Source organism: Taudactylus pleione, unplaced genomic scaffold (assembly GCF_031769625.1).
Source record: "Taudactylus pleione unplaced genomic scaffold, aTauple2 ptg000333l, whole genome shotgun sequence".
In the NCBI taxonomy this organism is placed as follows: Eukaryota; Metazoa; Chordata; class Amphibia; order Anura; family Myobatrachidae; genus Taudactylus; species Taudactylus pleione.
This window is the reverse complement of record NW_028284734.1, coordinates 7,411,934-7,425,276: the sequence shown is the minus strand read 5'-3', so window position 1 is coordinate 7,425,276 and position 13,343 is coordinate 7,411,934. Positions and strand designations below refer to the sequence as shown.

The 13,343-nt window shown below is 47.4% G+C and overlaps 1 protein-coding gene across 1 annotated transcript in view; it reads right to left on the bottom strand.

Moving 5' to 3' along the window:
* MRPS27 (mitochondrial ribosomal protein S27) overlaps nt 1-8,331 on the bottom strand; it is a 113,788-nt gene extending 105,457 nt beyond the window's left edge. Inside the window, exons 1-2 of the mRNA XM_088443697.1 lie at nt 8,055-8,331; nt 7,240-7,317 (exon numbers count right to left, since the gene is read on the bottom strand). Coding sequence (XP_088299823.1) covers nt 7,240-7,317; nt 8,055-8,145 — 169 coding nt within the window. The 5' untranslated portion in view covers nt 8,146-8,331. The remainder of the gene's footprint in view (nt 1-7,239; nt 7,318-8,054) is intronic.
* Between the last annotated feature and the right edge of the window lie 5,012 nt (nt 8,332-13,343).

Sequence of the window (13,343 nt, the reverse complement as noted above, 5' to 3'; positions counted from 1 at the left end):
CGCTTCTACATGCTCCTTCCTCCCAGTCTACCCCATCTATGTCATGCCCATTTTCTGCCCCCACCCTTTAGAATGTAAGCTCTCACGAGGTGGGCCCTCTTCCGTCATGTGCTCCTCCTTACTCCCCACAAGGGCTCCTAACACTTCATTCCTTATACCAAGCTGCTTATTTTGAGTGTTATGATCGCTTATGCAGCAATGTGTATAAACCATATCCTTGTCCTGCATTGTATTGTACTATAAGTCACAGGCTTTTTGTTCACTTATTTATGTACTTTGTAAAGGTGCTGTGGAACACTTGTTGCGCCATATAAATAAATGATAATAAAATAATGTGCCTACTTCTGAATGTGTGATGCAATTAATTGAACATGTCCATACAGCACTTGGCCTGCCACCCACATTTTACCTTAAATATACAGGCATAAGGAGATTTCAGTCAAACAAATACAAAAAAAACTGAATATGGTCGCATGAGTACACATTTTGTTTATGCAGTCTAAAATTGTTTACAAAAAAGACATAAAAATAATTTTAAATGCAGATAAAGCTCAAGTAACCACATTTCAAACACAAACACAAAGGTGTTACGGTCGTTTTTAGGTCATTGGAATTTACTGTAGGCTTCACCAATGCTCTTACTTGCAGAAAATGGACCAAGAGTACTTCTAAAAAGATGATGCAAACAAGGCGATATTTATGTGGGTGCCATGGTACCTCTTCTGATCACAGGGGTCAATAATCTTTGTAGAGAGGAAGTTCTTATCTTCTGTATGTCAGAAGTATAGGAAGTTTTTCTTTTCTGTAGTTCCGCCTAGACAGCACCCACCAGAAATGATTTTGCACCTTTTAATTGGGCAGGATATGGATTTAATTAAGCCCTTCCTCGGCACACATTACTAGTGTAGTTCCAAATACCAACTCAGAACACTGAATTGTCTGCACAATTGGAGATTTATCAGGAAAAGAAACATAAAGAGTGCTATTCTGGAGGATTTATGTAAAAAGATTATCTGCAAGAATAATCCTCAATCTCCATTAAACCTTCCAACAGCATGAGCCAGAGAGATCGCAGTGATCATTCGGGAAGGATATATGCTTGCAGCACTTTTCTTCCAGTAGCTTAATCTTAATTTTCCAGAACATCAAGTCTAAGAATGTATGCAAGCAGGAGCTAGGTGATCTGCTCTGTAGAAAGTGATGGCCCTTTCAGCCCAGGAGACACAGACTGTTCTTAACAAATAAGCCTTGAATAAAAAGTATTAGCAGTAATAATAATAATGCTTTTCAGGAGATTCAGTATTTAGAACCTTACAGATTTCACACACTGGTTCCTTGACCCATTTGGCTAACAAACTCTTAGGAGGACTTGCACCGGTTCTCCTGACATTCGAAAAAGATAAACAGGCGGCTTTCTTTCCTCTACTCCTTACAATGCTCAAACTAACGTAGCATCTAAACTGGTGTAATTCACCTATTTATCAGATCTAGGGTAGATGTACTAGACCTTGGAGAGAGGTAAAGTACCAACCAATCAACTCCTGTAATTTTTCAAACACAGCCTGTAAAATAACAGTTAGGAGCAGATTGGTTGGTACTCGCTCTCTCCAAGGCTTAGTACATCTACCCCCTAAAATTTACACAAAGAGAAGGTAAGATGATTTCTAGTCACCTATGGAAGTAGAGGTATAGTTATTGGAAAATGCTGGCTAGCAAGAAAGTCATTTTGAGGGCAAGAATTCAAATGCAGAATTTAGTTGCAATGGCTTAGAGCGTGGCAGTGTAACCTTCCAATACCAATTCTAATTTTTGGTTTCAAAATGACCATTTTAAAGAACTGTTACAGAAAAGGATCTGTCAACAGCTTTACATCATACTGTATATATTACCGAAGGATGCAGCCAGAATATTGGTAGCACAAAAAAACTTTGGATAGACTTTCTTGCAAGAAATCCAAAAACTTGGCATTATCACAATGTGAATATTTTTATCTTTTAACAACAACAAAGCTTATAGTTTATGATTTTCACGTTTGTTTCTTGTGGAAATGGATATAATTCTAATGATGTGGTAGGCGCCATTCAGGAATCAAGCTGCAAGACATAAGGGTCCAAACATCCGATAATTAACATTTTAATTTACATTTTTATTTTATTTTATAGGGACAGCCCCATTCAATTTCCGAAAATCATATTTTCTCAGAAATTGACTGTTACTGTACGCCATCCTGAGATGACGTGCAGCAAAGGGATCTTTTCAGATCCCTCCCTGCTGCGTTCTGACTGCCTGTGGCTGCCATCTCCCCCCATCCCTCTTCCTGGCTCAGCTGCATGAAAGGAGTCTTCATGCTGGTGGTGGGTGTCAGCTTATGGCCAGTCACTCTCACCGTTCTCCTGTTCCTCCGGTCTTGCAAGAATCTTCGCAGCCTGTCTTCAAGCTACGTATGCACAACTTGAAGACAGGCAGTGAAAACTAAAGGGAGACCGGAGGAGCAGGAGAAAATTCTCTCGCTTCTGAAAAACTGACTTCGTAGAAACAGCAGATTTTCGGAAGTGATAGTTTAGGGCAGGAGGCATGATGAATGCTTAGCATTCCCGCTAGGCTGCCCTCCTTCTGGCAGTCTTCACCCGCGGGTCGCAGTGTCCCACAGGTGGGGAAATGTGCGGTGACCCGGTCACCGCCAGAGAATAGACGCCTGGTGCATGCACCCGGCATCTATTCTCCCTGTCGGCAGCGCTTGGAGGCTGCCCGGCGTGTCCGTAAGTGCCGGGCACGCCCCCAAGAGTGACATAAAGGGAACGCGTCTTATACACACGCCCCTTTTCAATGGCCACGCCCCCTTAAGTGCCCTCTCTAGCTCCGGCGAACAGGCTGCTGCCAGAGCTAAACTGAACACTAAATGCTCCATAATTGTTTGAATTCGCAGAGAGACCAAACCATAATTATCATAAGTGATAATTATGTTTTGATGAATGGATCCCTTGAGTTATTCGATATGGTAACAAACTGAACCCTGGTAGATGTGGTCTTGGCTCATGGATGTTGCCAACATTTTTTGTCCGCTATAGAGATGACAAATGTCTAGGGTCACTTGGCGCTATTAGAATAAACTGTGGCAAAGAGAAGACATAAGATAGCAAGAAACCTCACTGTGCTTGTGGTTGGATTTTCCTACCGCAATCATGCGAGCAGTTCAGGCTAAAAGACAACCAAGTGACGTGGTCAATGACGCTGCTTTGTTAATTATGCACACCCATTAAACGCCCGTTTTGACCGTTAGGCACGCCTGCGTTCGGATCTCCACTCCCCGTTTTCAAGCACCTTCCCCTGTTACCACCCACAAACGCCTCATTCTGTCACTCAAATTAGCAGACATTCGCTATTTTGCGAGCACACGATTTTCGACCGCACTGATTGGTTCGCGCATGCGTACTAAAACCCATACGCATGTGCAGATGTGCGAACATCGCTCGGAGCGAACGAGCGGCCCGCTTACGAGCGGCTCTGAATCAGGCCCTCTGTGCGATACTGAATCATGAATACAGGGAAGGGAAGTCTGTTTCTCACTGATCACTTGCACTTAGCATGGGGCTGGTGCAAGTGCCGATACTAAATGATTTCCGCTTGCACACATGAACCCCACATTGAACAGGTACTCACATAAGTATAGAGTAGGGTGAGATGTACTTAGCATTGGAGAGAGATAAAGTACCAACCAATCAGCTCCTAACTTATTTTTTAAGCACAGGCTGTAAAGTGACAGTAGCCGATTGATTGGTAGTTTCTCCAAGGCTTAGTACATACACCCCTAAATCAGGCTTCCTGCGGCTATCCGCAACTGCAGCCACTTTGCGTGCAACTCAAAATGAAAATGAGAACATGTATAATAAAACTTCATGAGAGGCTATCTGCAACTTTGGATGTGATTGTATTGTATTTTCACCTACACAATGACATTACATTTTTTCCCCTTAAAAGTAAGCTTTACATGCAATAAAGTCTGCTATACAGATGTGTCCTCAAATACCCACTGTCTTTACACCACACTCTGAAAGATGCCTAGCACAACCGAGACGCTCAGACATGGGTAGCGCAGCAAACATTTCACTAAATACTGCGTCTTCGTTGCATCGGAGCTGCATACAAAGCCGCTTACAGTGTACCAGAAATTAGGTGGCGTAAGGCATTAGTACAACACACAAATAAAGTTGCAGATTCATCATAACGGAACAATTTGGGAGGAATAGTCACTGCCACTCATATCGGAACCCTTTATAAACAGATTTGAGACGTAGGGCCGTATTCAATTAGAGGCGAAATCGCACGTGGCTGGCACAGGTGGTTTTTAAAAAACGTTAATAAAACGCCTGTGCCAGCCATATGCGATGTTTAAAACACTTGGCGCATCTTTATGGCCCACCGAAATACCAGCCCCAATACATTAAACGCATTTTTCCTGAAAAAAGAAAAAGAAAATTTTAACGAAATTTCAGCGGTTGTTTTTCGCTAAAGTACACAATTTACAAAAATTATTTTCGCTAAAGTATCATTAGGGGGCTGTCCAAAGGGTTCTGTAAGAAATCCCCACATTTTTACACAAAAATAGGGATTTTGCACATTTTCCCCCTTTTTTTTTTTTGAGACCTGCCTCAGAGTCTAAAATCGCAGACGATGGTGCTCACTCCGGAGGTTTGCCTGTCTCTAGCCTGGTGGTTGCAGACGACCCATCTCAACAAGGGTCGTCCGTTCTGGGTGGCGAATTGGGTCCTGTTGGCAACGGACGCCAGTCTTCGGGGCTGGGGAGCAGTCACGGGTCCACACTTGTTCCAGGGATGGTGGACTCGGGCGCAAGCGGAGCCTCCAATAAACATCTTGGAGCTCCACGCGGTTTTCAATGCTCTCCAGCAGGCACATCGGGTTCTCCAAGGTCACCCAGTGCAGGTCCAGTTGGACAACGCTACCACCGTGGCCTACATAAATCGGCAAGGAGGGACCCGAAGTCGGGCGGCTCTCTTAGAGGTGTCCCGAATCCTGGTTTGGGCGGAGCGCAATCTCCCGGCCTTATCAGCAGTCTTCATCCTGGGAGTCCTAAACTGGGAGGCGGACTTTCTCAGTCGCCAGGACGTTCATCCGGGGGAATGGTCTCTGCACCAGGACGTCTTTCAACTTCTGGTGGACAGGTGGGGTCTTCCAGAGATCGACCTCATGGTGTCACTGCACAACAACAAGTTGCCGGTGTACGGGTCTCGCACAAGAGACGAAAAGGCGTCTCTGGTGGATGCTCTGTCCGTCCAGTGGACGTTCCGGTTTGCTTATCTGTTTCCTCCATTTTCCCTTCTTCCACGGGTAATCCGGAAATTCAAACAGGAAGGAGGGACGCTCCTGTTGATAGCTCCCGCGTGGCCCCGGAGGCACTGGTTCTCAGACCTCCAGGGACTGTCCGTGGACATTCCTCTGCGGTTGCCGTTACGACCGGACCTCCTGTCACAGGGTCCTTGTCTTCACCCGGACCTGACTCGGCTGTCTTTGACGGCGTGGCTGTTGAGACGGCCATGTTAAGGTCCAGGGGGTTTTCCAGCTATGTAGTGCAAACAATGCTAAGGGCTCGGAAACCATCATCTGCAAGGATAAACCATCGAGTGTGGCATACGTTCTTCCAATGGTGTCGACCGAGAGGTTATGCCCCTCGGGAGTTCCTTCTGTCTAGAGTGTTAGCCTTCCTGCAGGCGGGACTGGACCATGGGCTTCGCCTTGCGTCTCTGAAGGTGCAGGTGTCTGCCCTGTCCGTCTGGTTCCATCGTAGGATTGCTGCAATCCCTGATGTGCGCACCTTTATGCAAGGTGTTCTCAGAATTCAGCCACCTTTTGTTCCACCGGTGGCACCTTGGAATTTAGCTGTGGTCCTGAGGGCTCTCCAGGGACCGCTGTTTGAACCACTGGGCTCAGTGGACCTCAAATGGCTGACAGCTAAAACAATTTTCCTTCTGGCCATTGCTTCGGCCAGACGTGTTTCTGACTTAGGGGCTCTCTCCTGTAGACCCCCTTTTCTGATTTTTCATAGGAACAGGGCGGTGCTGCGCACTCGTCCTGGTTTCCTTCCTAAAGTTGTTTCCAGTTTTCACATCAACAAGGAAATCGTTGTGCCGGCTTTTAACTCACCCGATCTTTCAGTGGGTGAGGCCACTTTGGATGTTGTGCGGGCCTTAAGGATTTATGTTGACCGCACTTCTTCGTTTAGGAAGTCGGACACCTTGTTTGTCCTCTATGGCTTCCGTAAAAAGGGTTGGCCTGCTTCAAAGCAGACTTTGGCAGGCTGGATTCGTATGGCCATTTCAGAAGCGTATCTTCATGAAGGCCTTCCGGTTCCTTCCTTTGTGAGGGATCATTCGTCTAGGTCTGTGGGTCCTTCGTGGGCTGCTCAACGTGGTGCCTCTGCAGTCCAGATCTGCAAGGCTGCCACTTGGTCCTCGGTCCATACCATTGTGAGGTATTACGCGTTTGACACTTTTGCCTCTCAGGATGCTTCCTTCGGGCGGCGGATTCTCCTTTCAGCACAGGAGCATCCCCGCCCTTAAAGGATACTGCTTTGGGACATCCCCAAGGTATCCTGTGGATATCCTATGGACCCTGATGTAGAAAATATGAGATATGGTAAGAACTTACCTTTGTTATCTCTATTTCTACGAAGTCCATAGGGTTCCACAGGACTCCCGCCCTGTCGCACCTGTGCTGCAGATGGGCTTTACTCTGGTCACCGTTTTTTCCATCTCCCTCTGGTGAGAATGTGATTCTTGTGTGTGTCCAGATCTTTTTTCTCTCTCTTCCTTCTCCTCCTCCGGCCTATGGCTTGGTACGTAACTGAGATGCCTTGGCTCGGGGGCGGGGTATAGGAGGGGGACCCTAGTGCATCCTGGGAGGACTGAAAACTTTAACTCTATGGTGCCCGATGCCTGACGTCATCACCTATACCCCAAGGTATCCTGTGGATACCCTATGGACCCTGATGTAGAAAGAGGTCGCTTGCCGCAGCTAAGCTGCAAGGTCCATGCCACGTCTAGAGCCACAGTGAATGAGGACACATATGTAGGATATACTTTAGACAGGGAAGAGAGGGCTGTGTGGAGTCCATGACTAGAGGCAATGGTTCATAATGATAGAACAATGTATTCCCACTGATGTCTTGACAAACACAGTAAAGCAAGACAACGATATTAAACTTTAAGGAATGTTAAAGCTCACCTAAATCAAAGGTCTCTTTCTCCCATTTCTCCCATGCCTTATCACTGACATACGCTGAAGACAGTATAAACCGTTTTCCTGTAAAATTAAATATTAACAGGGATGATCATACAAATCATAAAAAAAAAAAAAAGACGCCCTGATTCAGAGCGAGCGCTCTGTCAGAGTGTCCGGCTCTGAATCAGGGCCTCTGTGTATACAGAGCCAGTGCAGCTACATACAGGGTGTATATACAGAGTAGGGGCAGCTACACGCAAGGTGCCTGTGTGTATACAGTCAGTGCAGCTACAGACAGGGTGTGTATACAGAGTCAGCGCAGCTACAGGCAGGGTGTGTATACAGCATAGGGGCAGCTACAGGCACGGTGTGTATACAGAGTCAGTGCAGCTACAGGCAGGGTGTGTATACAAAGTAGGGGCAGCTACAGGCAGGGTGCCTGTGTGTATACAGTAAGTGCAGCTACAAACAGGGTGTGTATACAGTGTAGGGGCAGCTACAGGCAGGGTGTGTATACAGAGTAGGGGCAGCTACAGGCAGGGTGCCTGTGTGTATACAGAGTCAGAGCAACTACAGGCAGGTGCCGGTGTGCATACAGAGTCAGGACAGCAACAGGCAGGGTGCCGGCGTGCACACAGAGTCAGGGCAGCTACAGGGTGCGTCTGAGTAGAGGGTAAGTGTATGTAAGCTGAGCTACAGGCAAGGTGGAGGTGACACAATGTGACAGTGCCCCTAACACCCTGCCCCCGGTGCAGCATCCTGGCCAGCTACAGTACATTATACCAAGCGTGTGTCCGGGCACCCAGTTCATTACATACCTGTCACCGCGGCACTGAACGCTGCCACCCGAGACCTGGAGAAGAGCGCACACCGATAGAACATGGAGGCAGCCATCTTGGAGCTGAACATGACTCTGTCTCTGGGAGATGACAGGTAATGGGCGGCACCATGGCAGCCAATGGCTCCGGAGAGTATACGGAGGGAGTGTGACTGCGGGAAGTCCGAACTCTGTTTTGCTTTCGCCGACGCCAGGGATATGTAGCTATAGACAGGTGTCTGTACATAGGAGCCGCCGGCAGCTACATGGAGCTGTGGCCTTCCCGGTGATCCAGCATAGCGCTGGGTGTCACGTACAGGGTCTCAAAAAAAGAGATGTTATACATACACCTGAGCTTTGTACAGTACAGCGCCGTTACCGGTCACGCCAGCACGTGCGATGTATTACTATGATTTATCATGCTAAAAGGGTCTATATATTGGATGGAAATAAAGTAAACAGATATAAAGTACCAGCCAATCTGCTCCTAAGGACGAGGCTGAAGTTAGCTTCTAATTCGGCCAGCCTTATTCACACCCTCTTAGGGGTGCCTAACCCTAACCACCCTCCATTAGTGCCTAAACCTAACCTTCCCCGCACCTAAACCTAACCTCCCCTTCCCCTAGCCTAACCCTAACCTTCCCCGGGAGGGTGCCTAATCCTAAATCCCCCTGGGGGTCCCTATACCTAACCCCTCCATCCCCTGCTAAGTGTATACTCACCCCTGGCAGAGGGCGAGCGGTTTGGCGTTCCAGCTTCAGGATTAACATAGGCGTCGGTATTTTGACGCCTATGTTAAATCCCTTGCCAGGATTACAGGGGCGGTCTCATAACTACATCCCGGTAAAATAGGCACAGACACCAGATTTTCTACATATGATTAATTAGCTGTAGTTGTGCAAGGGTTAAATAGCCTTGGGAAACAAATTTGACACCTGGAATCCACAGAGGGGGATCACTTACAAATGACCCACTTACAATTGGCCTTGCCCAACAAGGTTTTGGCCATGAAATAGGGTGGTAAAGTGGGCACAGGGACCATATTTTCTACATTTGAATAAGTAACTTTAGTTGTGCAAGGGTTAAATAGCCTTTGGCAACAAATATGACACTTAGAACTTACACAGTGGGGTGATTTACATACTGTATGACCCACTTGCAATTTGACTTGCCCAAGATTCACTCTCTTATTTGTCCCCTGGAAACCCGCCTCCCCCCACTTCCTTCGCGGCCGGTTCTGCCCAGCTGTTCTATGCCCCAGCCAGGGGCGGGGACCCCAGGGGCTGTCACTTGTGGGCGGCTTTAAAGGGACGCGGCCCGCGGGGAGATGTGAGCTGTGCAGAGGGGGCTGCAAAACTATCCTCTGTTCTCCCTGTGCCACATGCTGCTGCCGGAAGCGCATCCCCTCTGTTCCCCGGTGACACTTGTAAGTTCTTCAATTAACTGTTTATAGTAAATAAACAGTTAATAGAAGAAGTACTTACAAGTTGTCCCCGGGGAACGTGGGAGACGCTTCCGGCAGCAGGCAGAGGGGTGAACATACAGCCGGAGCCGGAGGAAGACCTGCAGGTAAGAGGAGGGGTCTGATGGCACATAAGGGGCATGTGGAGATGTCTGATGGAGCATGTGGAGGGTCTTAAAATGCATAAGGGGCACATGGAGGAGTCCTGTTAGCCCATAATAGGCCACTGAAGGGACGGCACATACTGTAAGTTACACGTAGTCAGGTATTTGGTGCTGCAGGTATCAGTTCTATTCCAAATTATATTGCAAGTGATCATGCATTTTCTTCAAGTTTCCATGTCCCCAATGCTCCTCAGCAGCAATAATTTGATTTATTTTATCACAATAGTGATATAGACATCTTTAATTAAGAAGCTGATTTATTAGTGCTGTGTGGGGCTTACAATATGTACAGTTGGATATATACTAACTGTGCATGCATGTACTGTACACAGCAAAAGTGTAGGTCTAAGCCTCTGTGCCTTTTCCCATTATGTCTCTCTAAGCAAGGTGATCACTCTCCCCTTGATAATCTCAGTACCATCATTAGGCTGCCAGGTCTGTTACTAATATATTTGGGAAACCTGTAGTGTGGGCTTTAATCTTTAGGGGAATAGGACAGCAAAAACATGACCTGCCCCAAATTTCTTTAGCAGGTCATGTTTTGTGGATTTTTTTTCATCATGCACAGGTGCGTTATTCTATTTTGCAGGGTCAATAATTATCCCACCTGGTTCCACAGACATAAATCTACAATACATGTCCTTTTCGGATACTTGAGGACTGAGGTGGAGCACCCCGGCACTAGGGTATTCCCACATCATTGGTGCAGTGGGTGTGGGTTAATTTGTACAACTTGTAGTGATTGTGATGTTTTTCCATGATGCACTACTGATTCTAATATGGCCACCTTACAGTGTATGGATATGCTGGCATATTTAGTAATATGAGCACCAGCATACTAGCATACCCATTGCTGCCGGGGCATGATTTGTGCATCTGTGGGCCGCCTGTCTGTTTTATGACAGGACAGTTGCTGAGCGGAATGGACCCTGTAGGGAAAAGCAGGCTCAGTAATCTTGCGGGTCCCCAAGCCCTGCTCTTTCACTTCAGCTACCTGCTTGGAGTCCTGGCCAATCAGAGCCAGGCTTCTCTGTACTGCATGGGCCAATCAGAGAGTACTGTCAGTCTGGAATGGGCAGGAGTAGTTCTCTGCTAGCAGTGACTATTGTGCGTTGCTGTGAATTTGCCTTAAGGTGCGTACACACTGGGCGATAAAGTGGACGACTGAACGTTATCGTTCAGTCGTCCACTTTATCGTCCATTTTTAACCCCAAAACGATGAACGATAACGACGACGCGCGTTCCCGCGGGTCGTTCGTCATCATCGTTCATCGGGCTGACATGCAGGCCAACCTGACGATCTTGTCAGGTTGCTGCATGTTGGGGAATGGGGGAGAGAGCCCGGCGCTGAACGATATCGTTAATGAAGAACGATATCGTTAATGATATCGTTCAGCGGGTGTGCTCAATTTCATGAACGACATTGAGCACAGCCTGCCGGGGACACACTACACGATATCGCTCAGGGAGCATATCGTGTAGTGTGTACCCACCATTAGAGAAGGGAGCATGCAGCTTGTGTATCCCACCCTCAGCTCTCCTTTTCCCCTTCTGGGATTGGCTTCCTCTCCATTGGCGGGGCATGTAACTGTGGGCCTGATTCAGAGCTGAACGCTCTGACCAGAGCGCTCGCTCTGAATCATGGCCCTCCTCCCTGAAAATGGAGCGTCCTCTTGGACGCTCGCATAGCTGTGGGTGACCACCCACAGCATATGCGAGCGTCCATGATGATGGTCGCGATGGTCTTGACCATCGCGACCATCGGGCTTGCGACGGAGACCCTGCGGTAGGGTCTTGCTGGCGCAAGCCCTGGAGTGATTTTGGCTCTATCAGAGCTAAAATCACTCCCACTGACATCACTAGTGATGTCAGTGGGGCCGGCTTCAGATGGGAACGCCTCCGTCTGGCAGGCACGCCCCCGGCACGCCCACCAAAGGGGGCGTGCTGTCAATCAACATCGACAGCACGCCCCGTTTGGTGCGAGACCCGGAGCGATGGAGAGCCTGTCGCTCGCCGGGTCTCGCGCATGCGCAGTGGGGGAACATCGACCCGCTTGCAAGCGTACTGCCGCTCACGAGCGGGTCTGAATGACCCCCTGTGCCCCCTCACAGTCCTGACACACACTGACATTGTGAGTATCTGCTAGTGCTGTGATGACATTACGCTTGTGGGTTTGAGTAGTTAAACTGGGCATACACTGCCAGATAAATTGCCTGTTAGGCCCATCGACATTTTATCTGGCAGCCTGACCCCCTGCAGATATCGCGGGCATACACTGTGAGATGTCTCACAGTGTATTGGCCCCGATATCTGTGCTCTGCCCCTGGGGAGGAACGGGAAATGTCTGTCAGTCGGCAGAGACTGGGCATACACTGCCCGATGCGGCCGACATTTAATTTACAAACTACTTGACGGGCATGCTGGACTTAACCCTCGGTCGTCCGCACACACACTACAATTATCGGGGTGATCTGCGGATATCAGGCGGATCACCCCGGTAATTATATAGCATAGGGGAGAGGAGGACAGTTATAGGGAGGAGGTGAACCAGCTTGTTGAGTGGGGGGAGAATAATAATTTGTTGTTAAATAGTAAGAAAACTAAGGAGGTGGTGATAGTTTTTAGAAGATATAGAAAAACCACCCCACAGCCATTGTTTTTGAATGGAGGAGGTAGAGATTGTTAGTGGTATTAAGTTTTAAGGAATTAATTTTTGCTGAGGATTTATGGTGGTCTTCTCACATCTCAGCTGTGGTTGGTAAGGCTCAGCAATGCCATTTCTTCTTGTGAAGACTTTGAGTAGTGGGTTTATGGAAGCCCACGCTTGTGAATTTCTACTGCTGCGTAATTGAGAGTCTTTGACTTATACTATTACAGTGCGGAATGGGAATTCCAAGTGTTCTGATCGCAGCTCTCTAGATAGAGTGGTTAAAGCTGCTGAGAGAATCATCGGCCAATCTCTGCCTAAGCTGGATGACATCTTTCTAGGATTAGTATAACTAAGGCCAATAAGCTCATCTCTGATCCTAGTCATCCATGTTACTCGCTTTTCTCTTTGTTGCCCTCCATGAAACGTTACAGGTGTCTTGGATGCCGTACCCATAGGTTGCGGAACAGTTTCTTTCCTTCTGTATTTGTTAGTTTAAATTTTAATACTGTGTATTTTAAACTTTTACTGGAGTCGTGAGTGCATTGCATTGTAATTTCACTGATGTATTTTTTTAATGTTGTAGTGACATTAAACAATTTGAATTGAATCATTCATTCATTCCAAGTGGCTTTTTCTTATTCCCAGTTGGAATATGCATCATTTCGGGAATGTTCCTATTCAGGCGCACCATCTAAATCTGTGATAAATTGGCTAATATGTCTGGTTCAGGTAACCAGAATATTTAACAATCCCTATATTGGGCCTGATTCTGAGCTGCTGGTGAAGTGGGCATAGCTGCGGGCAGCTGTGGAAGCCCGATTCACTACTTTATGCTAATGCAAATATCCATTCTGCCAATATGGGTGTTCATGCGTGTGCAAGTGATACTCAGTGCCACCCATTGGTTACATGGACATACAGACTCGGCCAAGTTGCATGCAACTCAGAATAGGGCAGACATGCGCAAAGATTTGTAGTCGCTACTGCGCATGTGCTATATGCAAAAACATTTGC